The sequence below is a fragment of the Octopus bimaculoides genome, chromosome 29 (genome assembly GCF_046866305.1).
Source record: "Octopus bimaculoides isolate indiv1 chromosome 29, ASM4686630v1, whole genome shotgun sequence".
Taxonomy (NCBI): Eukaryota; Metazoa; Mollusca; class Cephalopoda; order Octopoda; family Octopodidae; genus Octopus; species Octopus bimaculoides.
In genome coordinates this window covers 15,173,362-15,193,439 of record NC_142956.1, presented here as the reverse complement: position 1 = coordinate 15,193,439, position 20,078 = coordinate 15,173,362, and the positions used below count along the sequence as shown (strand labels likewise).

Below are 20,078 nucleotides of genomic sequence, written 5' to 3'. Positions count from 1 at the left end.
ACCAGCCTGGCGGAAGATCTGCCTGGGGTTAAATTAGTGGTAGCACGAACAGCCACATAGATGTGGCGATTACCTTTATTTGTTTGTATAGTTACTACTCTCATCTCTTATTGAGATTTTACGACTATATATATGTGTATGTGCGAGTGTGTGTGCGTGTATATATACAGTTAATAAAACATATACCACAACTTTATATATACATGTGTGTATGTTTATATATAGATGTGTGTGTGTATAGATATATATACACATACATATTTATACATATATATATATATATATATAATCAAAATAGGTAACAGGATTTCAAGTAGTAATTGAGGTGAAATGAGTATATATGTATGTGTGAGTATATGTATATATATATATTTCATATCTGATGTTATATTACATATTTTATTATATCATTTTTTTATAGTATCAGCGGTAAGCGAGAGGAAAATACGCAACTAAAACAGCCATCTTCCACCTGCGCAAGAGAGAATTATGGGATATTGACATCCGGGTCTCTTTCTTTCCCACTCTACTCCTCAACATGGGTCGTATGCACTGTCCAGGGTGAGTGAATAGAAATCTATTTTTCATCAATAATTAACAAATTCTTCAGCAATTTTTCACCATATTTCCTTTGTTAAAGTCGTAAATGTTCCCCTGGTATGCAATTTTCAGTAAATTCTATTTGGCTTTTCGGTGAAATTAGAAAATAACGTGGTGAAATGTCGAGTTCTCTGTGAATGAAAAAGATGTTGCGGTTTATTTTATTAATAATGAACAATTCAGCAAGTTTTCATTTTACTTCACATGTAACATCTCGGTGTGCAAATTTCAGTGAAATCTTTTGTACTTTTCGGTGTAATTAATGGATAATTCGTGGTGAAATATGGGTTTTGCGTAAATGTAAGAGACTTTCAAGATGGCGGCCGGTGGCTTTTGAGAGACACGCACGTGCAGTGGACGATCACGGTGGGGCAATGTTTCGTGTATATTAATCTTGTATATAATGTGTATATAGGTGTGCATATATATATTTCGATTTGTAGTGGGGGGTTTTTATGTGTATATGGTTTCGTAGTTTGTATATTTTCTGTATCTTTGTGTTGCGTATAGAGGTTGGTGGGGGGGAGCAATTAGAAATTGCAGTAAAATGAGTAATTTTTTTGTATTTTCTCCCGATCGGTTTGAAATCATTACATCGCAAATATTGCATCATTTTGTATAGTTACATTATATTTAGGAGTAAAAATTGGCCAGCGTTAGGAATATAGTCAGATGACGGGTATTTTTATCAAGAAGTTGTCCCTCAGCTTTGACCTGATTATAACTCGAAACAAGATAAATCGAAATATTGCGATCAATGTTTCCATGTAATGGCATTTGATAATTGATTTTTAGACATTTAGATATTACCTTTCGTTCATTCGGCACACCCTAATTGTAATATATTCCCCGGATCTTTTTGTCGATGTACCTGACCTCAATGGATATTTTCCGCGGAACCACTGACGGAGATGTTAGGAAACCAAATTCACCCCTAGGCATGGCAGAACGTGCCACGCAGTGAGACTGAACCCGGAAACACGTGTTTGCAATCAGAACTTAAAAAACACAGCCATGCCCAAGTCTATACACGAACTCATTACTCTCTTACTTGTTTCAGTCATTTGACTGCGGCCACGCTGGAGCACCGCCTCTAGTCGAGCACATCGATCCCCAGGGCTTTGTAAGCCTAGTACTTATTCTATCGATCCCCTTTGTCGAACCGCCAAGTTACGGGGATGTACACACACCAGCATCGATTGTCAAGCGATGGTGGAGGGACAAATATACACACACCAAAATACACCCTGGAAGAACGTAAAACGACGTATGACGGGAAAGATTCAACAAAAAAAATTATTTACTTTGTTTTAAAAAAATCCCTCATACATGTTTTGCGCACTGAGACCACTCTTGGATAGTACCAGATTTTTGGTGGGGTGTGGGTTTAATTTTTTTTTTTCATAATCGCAGGAATTTCCATGTGTAGAACACAATTTTCTAAAAAAAAAAAATAAAAATTCCTAGTAATTAATCCGTTAGCGCTAATGGTCCTTTTTTTAGGACCAGAAGGATAATCCGGTCAATATAAAGATCTGCACCCGGGAACAATAAAAATAAACCAACTTGGCATCTTGAATAAAACCGAAAAAATTCTAAAATTTGACACCGAAAGATAGCAATGTTAAAAGTCTTAAGGGTTTTTAGAAATTGAAAAGTAACCTAAAGTAATCGCTCTTTAAGTCGTAGATCGGCACTATCATGCTATTAGCTGTCAGAAGTGAAAGTGCTCACAGACAGACAGATACTTCACTAGCAGTGAGCACTTTCACTTCTGACAGCTAATAGCATGATAGTGCCCGTAGATCACGCCAAAGTAGCACTGAATATTCTATATATCTGTTCTTGATCAGGGTTTGATCATAGTAAATATATTTGTTCTATCAGTCATTATGATGTTATTGAAACTAATCCCAGCTCTCTGAGTAATCTTTTTACTCTTGATGAGTTTAGTATTTCTGAATGACTTTGTTGGATATGCTAATTCAAATCCACCGCAAGTTTGACCGAACTAAAAAATCGGTCAAAAAATAAATATACGGCCCTGGTTATATGCATTCAAGTGTTTCAGGATTTCTTTATTCTATATAAAAAAAGCGACAATTTCCACCTTTCTTCAGTCCAAAGGCCCAGAGTCCATTGATGTGTCTTCTACTTCAGCTTCGCTATCAGTTGAATCAGGGACATGGTCTCCTTGCAGCATACTACCTCAGTTGTATTGTTGGCGTCCTGCAGACAGCTTCATCAATTTGCACAGGCTCTTCAGTTCCAACCATTTTTTCCATGATAGTTAAAGGAAACAATATGAATAAATTTCACAATACCTGTTGAACCAATCACCTATTGATTCAGTACCTCTAACAGTTAACTGATGCATCTTCAATAAAACCAAAAAAATTCTAAAATTTGACACCGAAAGATAGCAATGTTAAAAGTCTTAAGGGTTTTTAGAAATTGAAAAGTAACCTAAAGTAATCGCTCTTTAAGTCGTAGATTGGCACTATCATGCTATTAGCTGTCAGAAGTGAAAGTGCTCACAGACAGATACTTCACTAGCAGTGAGCACTTTCACTTCTGACAGCTAATAGCATGATAGTGCCCGTAGATCACGCCAAAGTAGCACTGAATATTCTATATATCTGTTCTTGATCAGGGTTTGATCATAGTAAATATATTTGTTCTATCAGTCATTATGATGTTATTGAAACTAATCCCAGCTCTCTGAGTAATCTTTTTACTCTTGATGAGTTTAGTATTTCTGAATGACTTTGTTGGATATGCTAATTCAAATCCACCGCAAGTTTGACCGAACTAAAAAATCGGTCAAAAAATAAATATACGGCCCTGGTTATATGCATTCAAGTGTTTCAGGATTTCTTTATTCTATATAAAAATAGCGACAATTTCCACCTTTCTTCAGTCCAAAGGCCCAGAGTCCATTGATGTGTCTTCTACTTCAGCTTCGCTATCAGTTGAATCAGGGACATGGTCTCCTTGCAGCATACTACCTCAGTTGTATTGTTGGCGTCCTGCAGACAGCTTCATCAATTTGCACAGGCTCTTCAGTTCCAACCATTTTTTCCATGATAGTTAAAGGAAACAATATGAATAAATTTCACAATACCTGTTGAACCAATCACCTATTGATTCAGTACCTCTAACAGTTAACTGATGCATCTTCAATAAAACCAAAGAAATTCTAAAATTTGACACCGAAAGATAGCAATGTTAAAAGTCTTAAAGGTTTTTAGAAATTGAAAAGTAACCTAAAGTAATCGCTCCTTAAGTCGTAGATCACACCAAAGCAGCTCTGAATATTCTATATATATCTTCTTGATCAGGGTTTGATCTATCAGTCATTATGATGTCATTGAAACTAATCCCAGCTCTCTGAGTAATCTTTTTACTCTTGATGAGTTTAGTATTTCTGAATGACTTTGTTGGATATGCTAATTCAAATCCACCGCAAGTTTGACCGAACTAAAAAATCGGTCAAAAAATAAATATACGGCCCTGGTTATATGCATTCAAGTGTTTCGGGATTTCTTTATATAAAATTAGCGACAATTTCCACCTTTCTTCAGTCCAAAGACCCAGAGTCCATTGATGTGTCTTCGTTGGTTTCTGTCTTCTACTTAGCTCCTCTATCAGTTGATTCAGTACCTCTAACAGTTAGCTGATGCATCTTATTATAAGAGGCATCTCGGATAAAACAAAATTAATTCTAAAATTTGACACCGAAAGATAATAATGGATTTTATTTAAATCGGTATAATAGAGAAAAACGTTTCCAGTGAGGACAAACCGATGAGCTTGGCAGCCATGAATTTTGCTATGTTAAAGTCTTAAGGGTTTTTAGAAATTGAAAAGTAAACTAGAAAGTAATCACCCTTTAAGTCGTAGATCACGCCAAAGTAGCACTGAATATTCTATATATCTGTTCTTGATCAGGGTTTGATCATAGTAAATATATGTTCTATCATAGTCGTTTGATCATGGTAATATATCTGTTCTGTCATGGTCATTATGATGTTATTGAAACTAATCCCAGCTCTCTGAGTAATCTTTTTACTCTTGATGAGTTTAGTTTTTCTGAATGACTTTGTTGGGTATACTAATTCAATCCCTACTAAGAACTCAGTTCTCTACAGTGTTTGGGGTTCTCTGATTCAACTGTCTCTCATTTACTCCTATATTTGGTTTGTTTTATTAAGTGCTCTGAATAGGGTCACTGTTTTGATATTTTGTGGGTAAAGAATTATGGTCTACTTATTAGCATTTAATGCCCATCTTCCCAGCTTGCAAGGTTTGGACAGTTTGACAGGAGCTGGCAGTCCAGAAGACTGCATCAAGCGCCAATGGTTTTGGGTTCAATCTCACTGTGTGGTTCTTTGGACAAGTCTCTTCTATATAGCCCCAGGCCAGCAAATGCCCCAGAGTATTTGGTTGATAGAAACTGAGGATGTGTGTGTGTGTGTGTGCACCCATGTCTTAGTGATTTGGCAAAAAAAAAAAAAAAAAACTAGAATAAATATCAGGCTTTAAAAAAAAAATTACTAAGGTTGATTTGTTCAACTGAACATTTCAAGGTGGTGCTCCAGCATGTCTGTAGTCTTATGATTAAACCAAGTAAAAAAAAAATAATGACATGCTGTCAAGAAATTAATTCTGAATTTGGTAGTTGTTATCCCTGCTTGCTTTTGGCTTTGGTAGTTAAACATTGCCAGGTTTATTTCTTTATCTAATTCCCAGTGGATTGCTATAATTGTGTGTTTAACCTTTAACATTCAGATTCCATCGAATGTAATACTTATTTATTTGCATTGTTTTGAATGAATCAGCACCATTTGAGTGTGATCGTTGCCAGTGCCGCTGGACTGGCTCCTGTGCAGGTGGCACGTAAAAAACACCATTTTGAGCATGGCACGTAAAAGCATCCACTACACTCTTAGAGTGGTTGGTGTTAGGAAGGGCATCCAGCTGTAGAAAGTCTGCCAGATCAGATTGGAGCCTGGTGCAGCCATCCGGTTCACCAGTTCTCAGTCAAATCGTCCAACCCATGCTAGCATGGAAAGCGGACGTTAAACGATGATGATGATGATGATCACTGCCTTGTTTCTCTGAGATTTTGATGATGTGATTGCTTATTTTGTAGAATAACATTGTAGCATAGGTGTGAGAGGCCAGATCTAGCTGATTTTGAACATAAAACAGGTTGAATATTACGGCTGGTTTAAAAGATAGAGGGTTAAATGAAGATTTTAGCTAGAAATGGCAGCAATTACACTCAAAATATAACAGCATTTCTAACAGAGTTTTGGTTGAGAGTAGAATCTTTTGTGACCAGAAAGTGTTTGAATGGTTTATGTTGCTGTTATACCAGGTCTTGTAATAATAATGTTTTCTCTCTCTCTCTCTGCAGAAAGGGTATATCCCAATCAGCGCTACCATACCGTCGCTCAGTGCCAACAGTAAGTATACAAAGTGGATTATCTTTTACATGTTGATAGGCGTAGCTGTGTGGTTCAGTCCCATTGCGTGACACCTTGGACAGGTCTTTTATATCTTTCAAAAGAACTACTTTGAATTCAAGTTTGCTACTTGACAACATGAAGCTGGTACCCAGTTTTCATCCATAGTGCAACATTTCAGAAAATTGAAGTGGTGAAAAATGGGGAGGAAAAAGAAAAAAAATCTCCAAAAATTCACTGCTCAGATATGTAAAATAATGTCTGTGTAGGGTGTCCATATAATATTTGGAGGGTCCACACGGGCTAAATAGCAAATTTGGGATACACTGGTATTTTAAGGGTTCACGAAAAAAACTTTTACTTTAGATATATTGATTGCCTTTCTGGCATTCAATACATCTAAAGCAAAAGGTTCTTTCTGCTTTACATAGTTTAATGTTTCCAGCCACTGAAACCTGTTCTCTCAGACAATTTACTATTGCCAACCTACAAAAGTTTGTGTGAAAAGCAAAATAGAAATTTTGAAAGGAATATCTATAAAACTAGTTTTCAAATATTGAATGGCTATGGGGGTCCACCAGAATAGATTAGTAGCCAAAGAAGTCCACGGGTAAAAAAAATAGTTGAGGACCACCAGTGTAACTCAATTGCTTACACAGTAAAATTCCATGTGGTTTGGTTGGGTGTCTACAGGTGGGTTACTCTTTTACTTGTTTCACTCATTTGACTGCGGCCATGCTGGAGCACTGCCTTTAGTCGAGCAAATCGACCCCAGGACTTATTCTTTGGAAGCCTAGTACTTATTCTATCAGTGTCTTTTGCCGAACCTCTAAGTTACGGGGACGTAAACACACTACCATCGGTTGTCAAGCGATGTTGGGGGGGACAAACACAGACACGCAAACATATACATGAGTGGTTGGCGTTAGGAAGGGCATCCAGCTGTAGAAACTCTGCCAAATTAGATTGGAGTCTGGTGTAGCCATCCGGTTGCACCAGTCCTCAGTCAAATCGTCCAACCCATGCTAGCATGGAAAGCGGACGTTAAACGATGATGATGATATACGACGGGCTTCTTTCAGTGTCCGTCTACCAAATGCACTCACAAGGCTTTGGTTGGCCTGAGGCTATAGTAGAAGACACTTGCCCAAGGTGCCACGCAGTGGGACTGAAGCCGGAACCGTGTGGTTGGTAAGCAATCTACTTACCACACAGCAACTCCTACGCCTAGGTAAAGAAAGCGTTAATTCACACAGCCATGGCTTTACACCGATAACGAGATTTAGTTTTGCTGGAAATGTAGTGTGGGGAGATGGTGATGTTAATGTTCAGGTCATTATGATGTCATTGAAACTAACCCCAGCTCTCTGAAATATTGTGTTGAGCTTAGTTTTTCTGAATGACTTGCTCATTAACTGGAGTTGCTTGTTAGTGGACTCTAGTCTTAATTATTGTTTGGTAATTATGATACATTGTCTAGAGCAGGGGTTGCCGAACTGAGGTAAATTACCCCAAGTGTGGTAAAAATGAAATTCTTGTGGGTAATGACTCATTAGACATGTCTTTATATTGGAGACCGAATCCAAGACAAGATGGCTGCCATTTCAAAGTTAGCTTTATCTTTGGAAGATTGAAAATATTACTTTTGACAACATCAAGAATACAGTTAGAAAGCATCTTATTTCTTTATTGCCCACAAGGGGCTAAACATAGAGGGGACAGACAAAGGGGCTAAGTCGATTACATCGACCCCAGTGCGTAACTGGTACTTAATTTATCAACCCCGAAAGGATGAAAGGCAAAGTCAACCTCGGCGGAATTTGAACTCAGATCGTAACAGCAGACAAAATACTGCTAAGCATTTCGCCCGGCATGCTAACGATTCTGTGATTACTTTCCAGATTTTGAGTCACATACTGTCTGTTGGGTTGTAGATGCCTTTAAATGTGAAATTGCTGATGTTCCAGAAGAGTCTCAAGGGACAGCAGACACTTTTTGAACTTCAATTGAATAATGAAGCACATATTGCATTTGAAAATAAAGCAAATCTGTCACATTTTTGGATGTCAACTGTTGCAAAATTGTGCATGAGGAGGCAGTCAAAAAAGTTGTTTCCTTGCAACAACCTGCCTTGGCAGACAAGCATTTTCTACCCTGATTAATATAAAAAGAAAGCAGATTAATTAATTGGACCCCAAAGACTGCATCAAAATGCTCCAGTTTTGGTGTAATTGTAATAAAAATGAAACCTGAAGTGAAAAAGTTTCTAGGAAAATCCTTTTGGTTCATAATAAGGATATTTGATTTATTATATAGCATTTTATACTTTCCATATTTGTAATAGATTCAACAGACCTTTTGAATTCAAAGAATTGTATTTCTTCTGAATCGAGGGGTGTAACATCAGCGTAAATAAATATTTTGGGGTAATTGGTTAAAGTTCCCTGACCCTTAGTCTAAGGGTAGAGATAATTTTAATAATTGAAAATTTGTTGTATGGTATTTGATACACTTTGTCTATAGAGTATAGTAGCTTAGAACTCCCTTTGGATGTCCTCCCTGGTTGAGTGAGTCATTAGGGGATCAGGAGTGTCCCTGTCATTCAACATTGATCACAGTTTGAGTGGCTAGACTTGAAACTCTCATTATTTAGTTATTGATATTAAAAGAGGTATAAAAAAAAACCGCTTGCTTCAGGCTGTGGCGATGAAGGGTTTAGTCAAATTAATCCCAGTACTTTTAAGTTTGGCACAGACTTCCCAATGCTGCTGTCTACTAGGGTCATATAGAAGGAACATTTACCAAAATTTTTATTAGCGGAAGAATGATTATTAGAGTTTCCCACTAATAGTAAAGATAAGATTTAGATGCAGTGAGGTGGCAGGGTGATAATATATATATATATAATGCACAGCATTAAATGAAAGATTTAATAATAAGTTTAATTATTACAAAGCCTGGCTGTAAGTGAAATTAGGATGTAAACACATTTGTTCTATGCTTTTATAATGTGTGGGGGAAAAGAGGTGATGTTTATTCCCACTTAAATGTGTTTGTTCTGTTAGAACAAGCTATACTGCAGTAGATCCCATGAGAGAAATGCACTCTTGTTTATATTGATAACAAGGAGACAAATGCCCAAATCACCAGATCACAGAATGTTGGACTTGTTGGTGGTGGATTCTTGACCGCTAGAGACAGTGGTGACTCATCTCCCTGCCAGCAATATATATATATGGTGAACACTGGTAGAGAATTTGCTTTGATGAATTCCAATTGACCCAAGCAAGGATGGAAACAAGCGCATTAAATGAATCGTCATAATATAGAATAGTTACACTATCACTGTTGTACATTTAAAGCTGTCATCTGTGTGTATCTGTTATCACTTATCTTTAATGTTTGTTTCCACAGTGGTTGAAACTGTCATCAGATGATGTTAAGGAACAGATCTATAAACTTGCCAAGAAGGGTTTGACGCCGTCCAAAATTGGTAAGTATATTTATCAAAACAGAAGACTGGAAAAATTTGGTATAGTTTCAATTGTAGGTTATATTGCATTACAAGTTACAAAAGTATATACATCTAGCAAAAAACATGTATAGAATCTTCTATCTGTAATTCTTCAAAGATTCAATAAGTAATATACATTGTGAACGTGCAGGTGTTACTTCACCCTTATACACACACACACATCGAGAGGTGATGTTTATTCCCACTTAAATGTGTTTGTTCTGTTAGAACAAGCTATACTGCTGTAGATCCCATGAGAGAAATGCACTCTTGTTTATATTGATAACAAGGAGACAAATCCCCACCATCTCCAATGCCCAAATCACCAGATCACAGAATGTTGACCATCCTTGGACTTGTTGGTGGTGGATTCTTGACCGCTAGAGACAGTGGTGACTCATCTCCCTGCCAGCAATATATAGAATGTTCCAGAACAGGCACTGGTTTTGTGATTAGCCAGTGAGCTAATGGCATAGATGCAGTAAGTAGTGGGGAGATAAATCTCCATCAGTTCTCAACTTGATGTATTTAGATTTTTATCTGAGGTGAATGACTAGCCGTTTGTATTTGATCCAGGTCCCTGGTGGGACAGAGTGGGCATCATAGTGAAGAGGGTATGCAAGGTAGCTAATTCTAAGTAGTTGAAAGAGAAGTCATCTTAACCTCTGTCTCACAAGAAGCTCTTGTAGACCAGTTTCATTGGATGACCTCTTATCATTTAATTGTTTAAGTTGGTTTGTTGCCATGTAGGGGGCACCACCACGAAGGCCTTAGTCAAACAGCTCAACGCCTTATGGTTGGAAAGCAAACTTAATATTACTTACCTGCATTTACACCCAGGTGTTTTTGAACCCAGCGACTTATATCGATTATCACTTAACCACAGCACAACCTCTTCACTTGTACCTTTAATAATTGTCTTATTACCCAGGATAGCACGCTTGACAAAATGCTTGGCAGCATTTTGCTTGTCACTACATTCTGAGTTCAAATTCCACCAAGGTCTACTTCGCCTTTCATCCTTTAGGGGGTCAATATAATCAACTAGCACCCCTCCCCTAAAATGTTGGGCCATGCACCTATAGTAGACAGGATCGTTATTAAGGTGGTGAGCTGGCAGAATCGTTAACACACTGGACGAATTGCTGAGCAGTAAGTTCACCTGTTGTTATGTTCTGAGTTCAAATTCCACCATGGTCGACTTTGACTTTCATCCTTTCGGAATTGATGAATTAAGTGACATTGAATTACTTGGGTCGATGTAATCAATTAGTCCCCTTCCCCCAAATTCCAGGCCTTGTGCCTTAAATAGAAACGATTATTATTATTGTTATTTATTATTTTTTTTCCAGGTGTCATCCTCCGTGATTCACATGGTGTGGCTCAGGTCCGCTTTGTGACTGGTAACAAAATATTGAGAATCCTTAAGGCCAAGGGGCTTGCTCCCAAAATCCCTGAGGATCTTTACCATTTGATTAAAAAGGCTGTGTCTGTAAGAAAGCATATGGAGAGAAACCGAAAGGTGAGTTGTTCTTGCTGTTTGGGGAGACCTTGGTAGACATGATCAAAGGTGTTCTGTCTATGAATTTATCTTGTAGAGGCAAGATTTTGACATTAATTTTAGAATGACATACTGTAGGTGTGAGAAACCTGATCTAGTTGGTTTGAACCCAAAATGGGTAGCGTATGTCGATCAGGTATAACTAGTTTAAATGTTAATGATTAAGGAATAATAATACTCATGGTATTTTGGAAGGGACTTCAGAGGTGAGGGTCAGGGTGCTGTGATTTGAGCGGGGTTTGGTTGTAGCCCCTGGTCAACCAATACGGGGGGGGGGGGCGTTAGCAGGAAAACTGATCTAAGTTAGAACCTTCTATAAAGATTTTGTATTAATTTATATTCCAGACTCTAATAATGATTAAGTTATTTTACTAAATTCTTCATTATTACCAAAATTAATTAAAACAAAGGCAGTGTATTTTAACAGGAATTCTGTCATGAAAGGGTTAATTAAAATTATTATTATTAAGCTGAAGTTTTAAGGTGGTGAGCTGGCAGAATCGTTAGCATGCTGTGCAAAATGCTTGGTGGCATTTCGTCCATCTTCACATTTCGAGTTCAAATTCTGCCAAGGTCGACTTAGCCTTTCATCTTGTCAGAGTCAGTATAATCAATTAGTCCCCTACCCCAAAATTTCAGGCCTTGTGCCTATAATAGAAAGGATTATTAAGCTGAGGTTTGGGACTTTAATTAGCATGGTATTGTGAGAGAGGGTTATAATTTAAATAATTCCAAAACTGAAAGTTTGTATCTCAGTGGGGTTTATATCAAAAGGATTAATGAGAAGTGATACTGACTTTGAAGTCCCTGTCACGTTTTCTGGAAAATTATAAAATGATTGTGTACATGTTTATCTGCCCATCCACTTGATGTTGATTTATTTATGCCCCCTATAATGTAGCAAAAGAGAGACTAACAGAATAATTACTGGGACCAGCTCAACTAAACACTTCAAGGTGGTGCCTCCAACATGGTGGTTGTAATCTCTGCAGCCAACCTTCTCTTATTCACAACACTTGTTCTCTCTCCATTTGTGTTCTGTTTTTATTATTCATTATAAAGTAGTGAGGTGGCAGAATTGTTAGCACACTGGAAAAAGTCGTTGGCGGCATTTTGTCCGGCTTTGTTCCAGGTTCAAATTCCGCCGAGGTTGACCTAGCTTTCATCCTTTTGGGGGTCGGTAAAATAAATGCCAGTTGATCATCTCTCTTCTGAAATTGCTGGCCTTCTGCCAAAATATGAAAGCAATAGTATGCTTAGCAACATTTTATCTAGCTTTATGTTCTGAGTTCAAATTTGCCTTTCATCCTCTTGGGATTTATAAAATAAGAACCAGTTGAACATTGGGATTGATATAATTGACTTACCTCCTCCCCTGAAATAGCTGGCATTGTGCCAGAATTAGAAAGTGGCCAACTGGTAAAAGTGTTGGCATACTGAGCATTTGATCCAGCTTTGCATTCCAAGTTCAAATTCCACCAGGGTCAACTTCACCTTTTGGAGTTGATGCAATTTACTTCCTACTCCCATCAAAGCTGCTGGCCTTGTGTCATTGTATTATATTTTCCTCTTTCTTTCATTTCAGGATAAGGACTCAAAGTTCCGTCTCATTTTGATTGAGAGCAGAATTCACCGTTTGGCCAGGTACTACAAGACAAAGAGAGTATTGCCACCAAACTGGAAATAGTGAGTATTGCAGCTACTACTACTACTACTAGTATTACTCCCAGTGTCAAGTGGTGCTACTACTGATGGTGTGGTTTGTTGCAGTTGTTAGCAAAGAATATTTCAGGTGTCAGGTTGTGTTATGTCAATGGTTGTTTGGTTCAGTGCTAAATCTGAAACCATATGGTTGAGAAGCAAAGCTTTTACTTCATTGTGAACCCTATGTTATTGTATGTAGCCTTTTCTGGCATTTTACGTGTTGATGTACCTAAATTCTGTTGAATCCTATAATTAATCTATATATGGTGTTGGCATGTGAATCTTTGATATGGAGTTTGAATCTCTTTGAATATGATGCACAGAATGTGTTTCTGTTGTGTTGTTGTTCCATAGAGGTGTGTTTCGGTTGGTACCTACAGTGATGATACATAGACAAGCATATGTCTGAGCATAGCTTTGTTGATCAATTCATATCTGAGATGGTACTGGAGAGTCGTACACTGCAGGGGTGGATTTCAGGTGTTGATATGCCTGGACCTGGTTTTAGAAGATATCCGATCAGGGTAGTTTGTTTTCCTTGGGGTGGTTCATGTTTTGGTTCAGTGCTGTTTTTGTACTGTAGAAAAAGACAGTGGGTAAATTTGTGTTGATGGAATGGGGTTGGGGTTTTGTCCATGACTACTGCAGCATTTTCAACACTAATGAGTTTGCTGTGTTTGAAGATGTGCGGGTGTACATTGATGCAGATTTGGTTATATGATTCTGGGCTCAGTCCCACTGTGCAGAATCATGGACTAGTCATGTGAGTGGATTGGGTTGGGAGAAATCGAAGCCTGTTGTATGTGTCCTTGTTCTGGCATTATGTGATGGTTGTGAATGACCATCGGTGTCATACAAGCAGTTCCATCATTTGACAAGCTGTTGGTTTGTTTATGTTCTGTAACTTAGCAATTCCGTAAAAAAAAAAAATAAAAAAAAAAGCAATAGATTAAGTACTGGGGGGTCAGTCTGTTTGGCTAAGGAATTCTTCAAGGATGTGTCCCGACCTAGCTGCAGCCACACGACTGGAAACAAAGGATAAAAATAAATGTGTGTACAGTCATGGGCAAAAGTCTGGAACAGTTTGTTTTTTTAATTAAAATTATGCCCAAGTACAATCTGATTCAAATATACAACGTACAGATGTAGTTGCCTGACAATTGATCCAGTAGTCAGTTACATATTAAATATAACATTGGGCATTTGATATTTAAAAAAAAAAAGTTTAAACTTATGTTCCAAACTTTTGGCCATGACTGTATCCATGTAGTGTTTGTAGTGGAAAACATTTGTCTAAAGTGCAACTCAGTGGGACTGAATCCGAAACTACATGGTTGAGAAGCAAAGCTTTTACTTCATTGTGAACCCTATGTTATTGTATGTAGCCTTTTCTGGCATTTTACGTGTTGATGTACCTAAATTCTGTTGAATCCTATAATTAATCTATATATGGTGTTGGCATGTGAATCTTTGATATGGAGTTTGAATCTCTTTGAATATGATGCACAGAATGTGTTTCTGTTGTGTTGTTGTTCCATAGAGGTGTGTTTCGGTTGGTACCTACAGTGATGATACATAGACAAGCATATGTCTGAGCATAGCTTTGTTGATCAATTCATATCTGAGATGGTACTGGAGAGTCGTACACTGCAGGGGTGGATTTCAGGTGTTGATATGCCTGGACCTGGTTTTAGAAGATATCCGATCAGGGTAGTTGATTTTCCTTGGGGTGGTTCTGTGGATAAGAAGCTTGCCTTGTAACTACATGGTTTTAGTTTCAATTTTTAAGTTGTCTTCTGCAATAACTCCAGGCTGACCCAATTCCTTGTGAGTGTATTTGGTTGGTGGAAACTGAGTGCAAGCCCATAGGGTGTAGGTGTGTGTCTGTTTGTTGCTCCTCCTCCATGGCAGTTCAGCAAAAGATACTGATAAATAAGTACCAGATTTCAAACAAAATTAGAAAAAATGTTGATTAGTTTGACTAAGACCTTTTCAAAGCAGTGGTTGCAGTCCAATGAGTGTAAAAGAGTAACCATTGGCCCCTTTGATTCCGATTTCACTCAGATGGACCCTCTTAGCCATTCATTGTTTAAGAAAATCCTATACTTTTATAATTAAATATTAGGAATTTTATACAAAAAATTAAAGTATTTTGTGTATTGTAGAGGCATGACCAATTAATTACTAATACAACAAAATTTTAAATGGACCCTCAAAGGCCATAAGATCCCTGGTTTAGAGTTAATTTAAATTGAAGCTTTTTGTCAAAATTTCATATTAATCTATACCCTAAACATCAGCTTAAATAATTGCTAAGTTGTTTTACTAATTCATTATTTTCAAAATTAACAAATGCAGTGTATTTCAACAAAAAGCATAGTAGTGCAACAGTTAATCATTAGTGTAGAGTTGCATTCATCTAAAAGAATCTGGTGCATGTAGATGCCACTTGTAGTGCACCATTGCACTGAGGCACTTTGTTTCTTTGTGCAAGGCATGTCCTTTTCTGTTGCTCCTATCTATTCTGTTGTAAATGAACACCGGCTGAGTGCTGGTGTAGTCCCATCTTCTTTGAGTAGTCATCTCCTAGATGTACCATGAGGTTGAGGTTGGGTGGAGGTCAAGAGATGTCTGAGTGCAGTCGTTTAAAACAGTTGGCAAAGGCATGGTTCATGGATGGTCTTTGTGGAGTGACAATTGGCTGCACTGTCAGCTGACATGATGGGCGGCTGACATGATGGGCGGCTTGTTAGCTGCATGATATAGAAGAGCTCAGTGGATTGTGTGAGTATTAAGTAAGACTGCAACTTCCCCATGGAGTAAATATTTTGATCTACAACAGTACCTGCAATGATGATAAATAGACAAGCATATGTCTGAACATAGTTTTGTTGACCAGTTCATGTCTGAGAAGGTACTGGATAGAAAAGCTCTCTTTACTCTTTTACTGGTTTCAGTCATTTGACTGCGGCCATGCTGGAGCACTGCCTTTTAGTTGAGCAAATCGACCCCAGGACTTATTCTATCAGTGTCTTTTGCCGAACCGCTAAGTTACGGGGACGTAAACACACCAGCATCAGTTGTCAGGCAATGTTGGTGGGGACAAACACACACATATATACATATATATATATATATATATATATATATATATATATATATATATATATACTTATACATATATATATATATATATATATATATATATATATATATATATACTTATACATATATATATATATATATATGTATATATATATATATATATATATATATATATATATATATATATATATATACTTATACATATATATATATATATATATATATATATATATATATACTTATACATATATATATATATATATATATATATATATTTTTATATATATATATATATATATATACTTATACATATATATATATATATATATATATATATATATATATATATATATATACTTATACATATATATATACAACGGGCTTCTTTCAGTTTCCGTCTACCAAATCCACTCGCAAGGCTTTGGTCAGCCCGAGGCTATAGTAGAAGACACTTACTCAAGGTGCCACGCAGTGGGACTGAACCTGGAACCATGTGGTTGGTAAGCAAGCTACTTACCACACAGCCACTCCTGGAGCATTTGCCTTGTTACCATCGTTGAACCATCACCATGCTAGGACACTGCCTTGGAGGGTTTTACTGCAATAAATTAACACCAGTTGTCAAGTGGTGGTGGAAGCACACACACTTCTACACAGTTTCTATCTCCTAAATTCACTTGCAAAGCACTGGTCACCCCAGTGCTATTGTAGGCACTTGCCCAAGGTGCCATGCAGTTTGGGGTGGACTTAGAACCACGTGGTTCGAAATTAAGCTATCTCTGTGCAACCATGCATACACCTGTGTGTGTGTGTGTGGGGGGGGGGGCTGGTCCTATATTCTTGATTTGACATCTTATAATTACATATGGACATAATCATTACCATACAAGCAATGCTTGTTTTCTGTGGAGAACGTGTCTGGCCATTGTGAGTGAAAAAATTATTTGGAGACAGGTGGAAGTTGGTGGCTGGAAGGGTATCTGGCCACAGAGAATTCTCATCAACAAATTCTGTTTGACTCATGGTGTTGTGGAAATGTGGACATAGAATAAGGAATTTGATGTTCTGGGTGTATTGAGTGAGTTCATAGGAGATTCAAGGGATGAATGCAGTCTCTGAAAATAGCTCCTTCCTGTATTCATAGACCATCGTATACAACTGGTGGCAGGTCATCCATGTGTTATAACCATGTCTCAGGATTCCTGCAGAGGTGGTTCACCACCATTAGCAAGCCACCAGATTCCAGAAGAAACAATGCCTGAAATTCGCCATTGCCTGGGTTGCAACATATCTCTGGCACTTAATCGTTTAACCCTCCCACCACGATGAGGTCAAGGGTTGGGGTTTGAGGAAGGCAATAGCACCAGAACCTCCCCTGGTTTGGCATAGGTGGAGAGGTGGTCAGCTGAAGACGTTACACGACATATACAGTTGCTGAAGTCTGGTGTTCCTCACTAGAATCCGGAATGGCTTTATCATGCTGCTGACAGATGTGCATGGACTGCTTTAGCCCGTGGTATGGTGAACTCAATAGGAACTGGCTTAAACTCTCTCGGTTGAATGCAGTTAGATTTTGTGGGCTGTGTTGATGTATGTATGTATGCAGGAGAGAGAGACTGAGACAACAGCTTCGTCTGTGGTGCCTGCAATGATGATAAATAGACAAGCATATGTCTGAAAAAAGCTTTGTTGATTAATTCATATCTGAGAAGGTACTGGGTAGCATTCCATTGGTGTTTTATATACATGTTAGGGGCTGGCTGTGTGGTTGGGTGTTTTCTGAATATGATACAGGATCAATTAACCCTTTAGCATTCAGATTTTTCTATCTAATATAATACTTATTTATTCACTTTGTTTTGAATAAATTATTAACTTGTAGCTTCGAGATTTTGATGATGTGAACATTTATTTTTTAGAGTGACATAGTAGAGTAGGTGTGAGCTGCCAGATCTGGCTAGTTTGAATGCTAATGGTTTAAGGGTATCTATTGAATGTCTGAGTGATTACTGGATGATCTTCGAGGATATAGGTATATTGTTATCTCCCTTTGTGGTCATTTCTAAGATAGACCACAATTATACATGATTGAGCAACTTAATGTATATGTGGATCTTCGTCAAATGTGGTTGTTATAAGTGTACATTATATTCAGTAGGGTCAGTTTTGACTTTCAGTGGTGACCTATCAAGGTTTTTATTTTAGAACCCTCGTGTGTTGGTGCCACGTAAAAAGCACCCAGTCTGATCTGTAAAGTGGTTGGGATTATGATGGACATCCAACTGTAAAACCCATGCTAAAACAGTTGCGCTTGGTGCAGTCTGGATTGCCAGCTCCTGTCAAACTGTCCAACCCATGCCAGCATAGAAAGCAAACATTAAATGATGATGTATGTCTTACTTGGTGGTGCCTACAATGATGATAAACAGACAAGCATATGTCTGAACATAGCTTTGTTGAAGGATTCATATCTGAGAAGGTACTGGGTATGTTAGGTGCTGGCTGTGTGTATGGATATTAGAATGTGGTTATATATCTATAAATATATAATATATGGAGGCTGTGATACCAATAAACATAATTAGGCTTGGCTTACATAGATCCGGATAGAACATGTATCTAGGCGCAGGAGTGGCTGTGTGGTAAGTAGCTTGCTTACCAACCATATGGTTCCGGGTTCAGTCCCACTGCGTGGCATCTTGGGCAAGTGTCTTCTACTATAGCCTCGGGCCGACCAAAGCCTTGTGAGTGGATTTGGTAGATGGAAACTGAAAGAAGCCCATTGTATATTTGTGTCTGTGTCTGTCCCCCAACATTGCTTGACAACCGATACTGGTGTGTTTACGTCCCCGTAACTTAGCGGTTCGGCAAAATAGATCGATAGAATAAGTACTAGGCTTCCAAAGAAGAAGTCCTGGAGTCGATTTGCTCGACTAAAAGGCGGTGCTCCAGCATGGCTGCAGTCAAATGACTGAAACAAGTAAGAGAGATATTGGCGTTAGGAAGGGCATCCAGCTGTAGAAACTCTGCCAAATCAGACTGGAGCCTGGTGTTGCCATCCGGTTTCACCAGTCCTCAGTCAAATCGTCCAACCCATGCTAGCATGGAAAGCGGACGTTAAACGATGATGATGATGATGATGTATGTCGATATATATTATCTCTGATCAGTTTGCCTTAGATGTCTTTTATAGCTACTCTTGATGTAACAGACCTAGTTCTGGATGAAGAGTTCAAATTCATTCAAGCAACTGCAGGTTTTCTATACTGACCATATCTAGCTTTCGCCTATTGTGTATGTATGTGTGTGTGAATAAAATACGGAGATGGAGTACCACATGCACCATGTAATGATTTAGACCATACTCTGGTTCTAGTATGTGTTGGCATAGAAGATTAGGTGCATTCATCAACTCCTGATTTACATTTGTTTTGGAGGTTATTTTTTTTAATGTGTTTAAGGGTATTGTGTATAAAGGTGCAGGCCTGGCTGTGTGGTAAGAAGCTTGCTTCCCAACCACATGGTTCCGGGTTCAGCCCCACGTGAGCATGTGTCTTCTACTATAGCCTCGGGCCTTGTGAGTGGATTTGGTTGACAGAAACTGAGAAAAGGCTTGCCGTATATATGTGAGTGTATCTGTGTTTGTCTTCCATTACTGCTTGGCAACCAGTCCAATAGAATAAGTTCTAGGCTTACAAAGAATAAATCCTGGGGTTAATTTGTTCAACTAAAAAACCCTTGGTGCCCCAGCACGGCCACGGTCAAATGGCTGAAATAAAAGATTAAAAGCCTGTATTCTTCTTGTCTGGCCATTACTAAGTCTGTATTTTATACTTGCGTAACACTTTATTTGTATATTCTTCTCTCCAACATCAACCTTATACCTTGGCTTAAACAATTTTTTTCTTCTTATTTTTCCAGTGAATCTTCTACAGCTTCTGCACTGGTGGCATAAAAAATACTACTTACACATGTATTTAGTTTAGAATAAAACTGTTCTATTGTATACACGTTTTGTCTTGTTGATTTTAATTTAATTTTATACTGGTTGCCGTGTTCATATTCTCACTCATTTCTGTTTATTGTTTTGGAGTTTTTGAGAAGTTGCTTTTGTATGACGATG

General features: G+C 37.9%; 1 protein-coding gene across 1 annotated transcript; it reads left to right on the top strand.

The window, feature by feature from the left end:
- Positions 1-421: 421 nt before the first annotated feature.
- On the top strand, positions 422-19,961 carry LOC149130366 (small ribosomal subunit protein uS15). Its single transcript, XM_089345650.1, has 6 exons — positions 422-561; positions 6,023-6,071; positions 9,486-9,564; positions 10,938-11,107; positions 12,732-12,832; positions 19,877-19,961. Exons 1-6 carry the CDS (start codon positions 539-541, stop codon positions 19,908-19,910), a joined length of 456 nt encoding a protein of 151 aa, XP_089201776.1. The 5' UTR covers positions 422-538; the 3' UTR covers positions 19,911-19,961.
- Positions 19,962-20,078: the final 117 nt, after the last annotated feature.

Bases quoted from the DNA above. Each gene is read 5' to 3' on its own strand.
- LOC149130366 (XM_089345650.1), top strand. From the start codon at position 539: ATGGGTCGTATGCACTGTCCAGG. The intron at 9,565-10,937 runs GTAAGTATATTT...TTTTTTTTCCAG, and splicing joins TTTGACGCCGTCCAAAATTG to GTGTCATCCTCCGTGATTCA. The intron at 11,108-12,731 runs GTGAGTTGTTCT...CTTTCATTTCAG, and splicing joins ATATGGAGAGAAACCGAAAG to GATAAGGACTCAAAGTTCCG.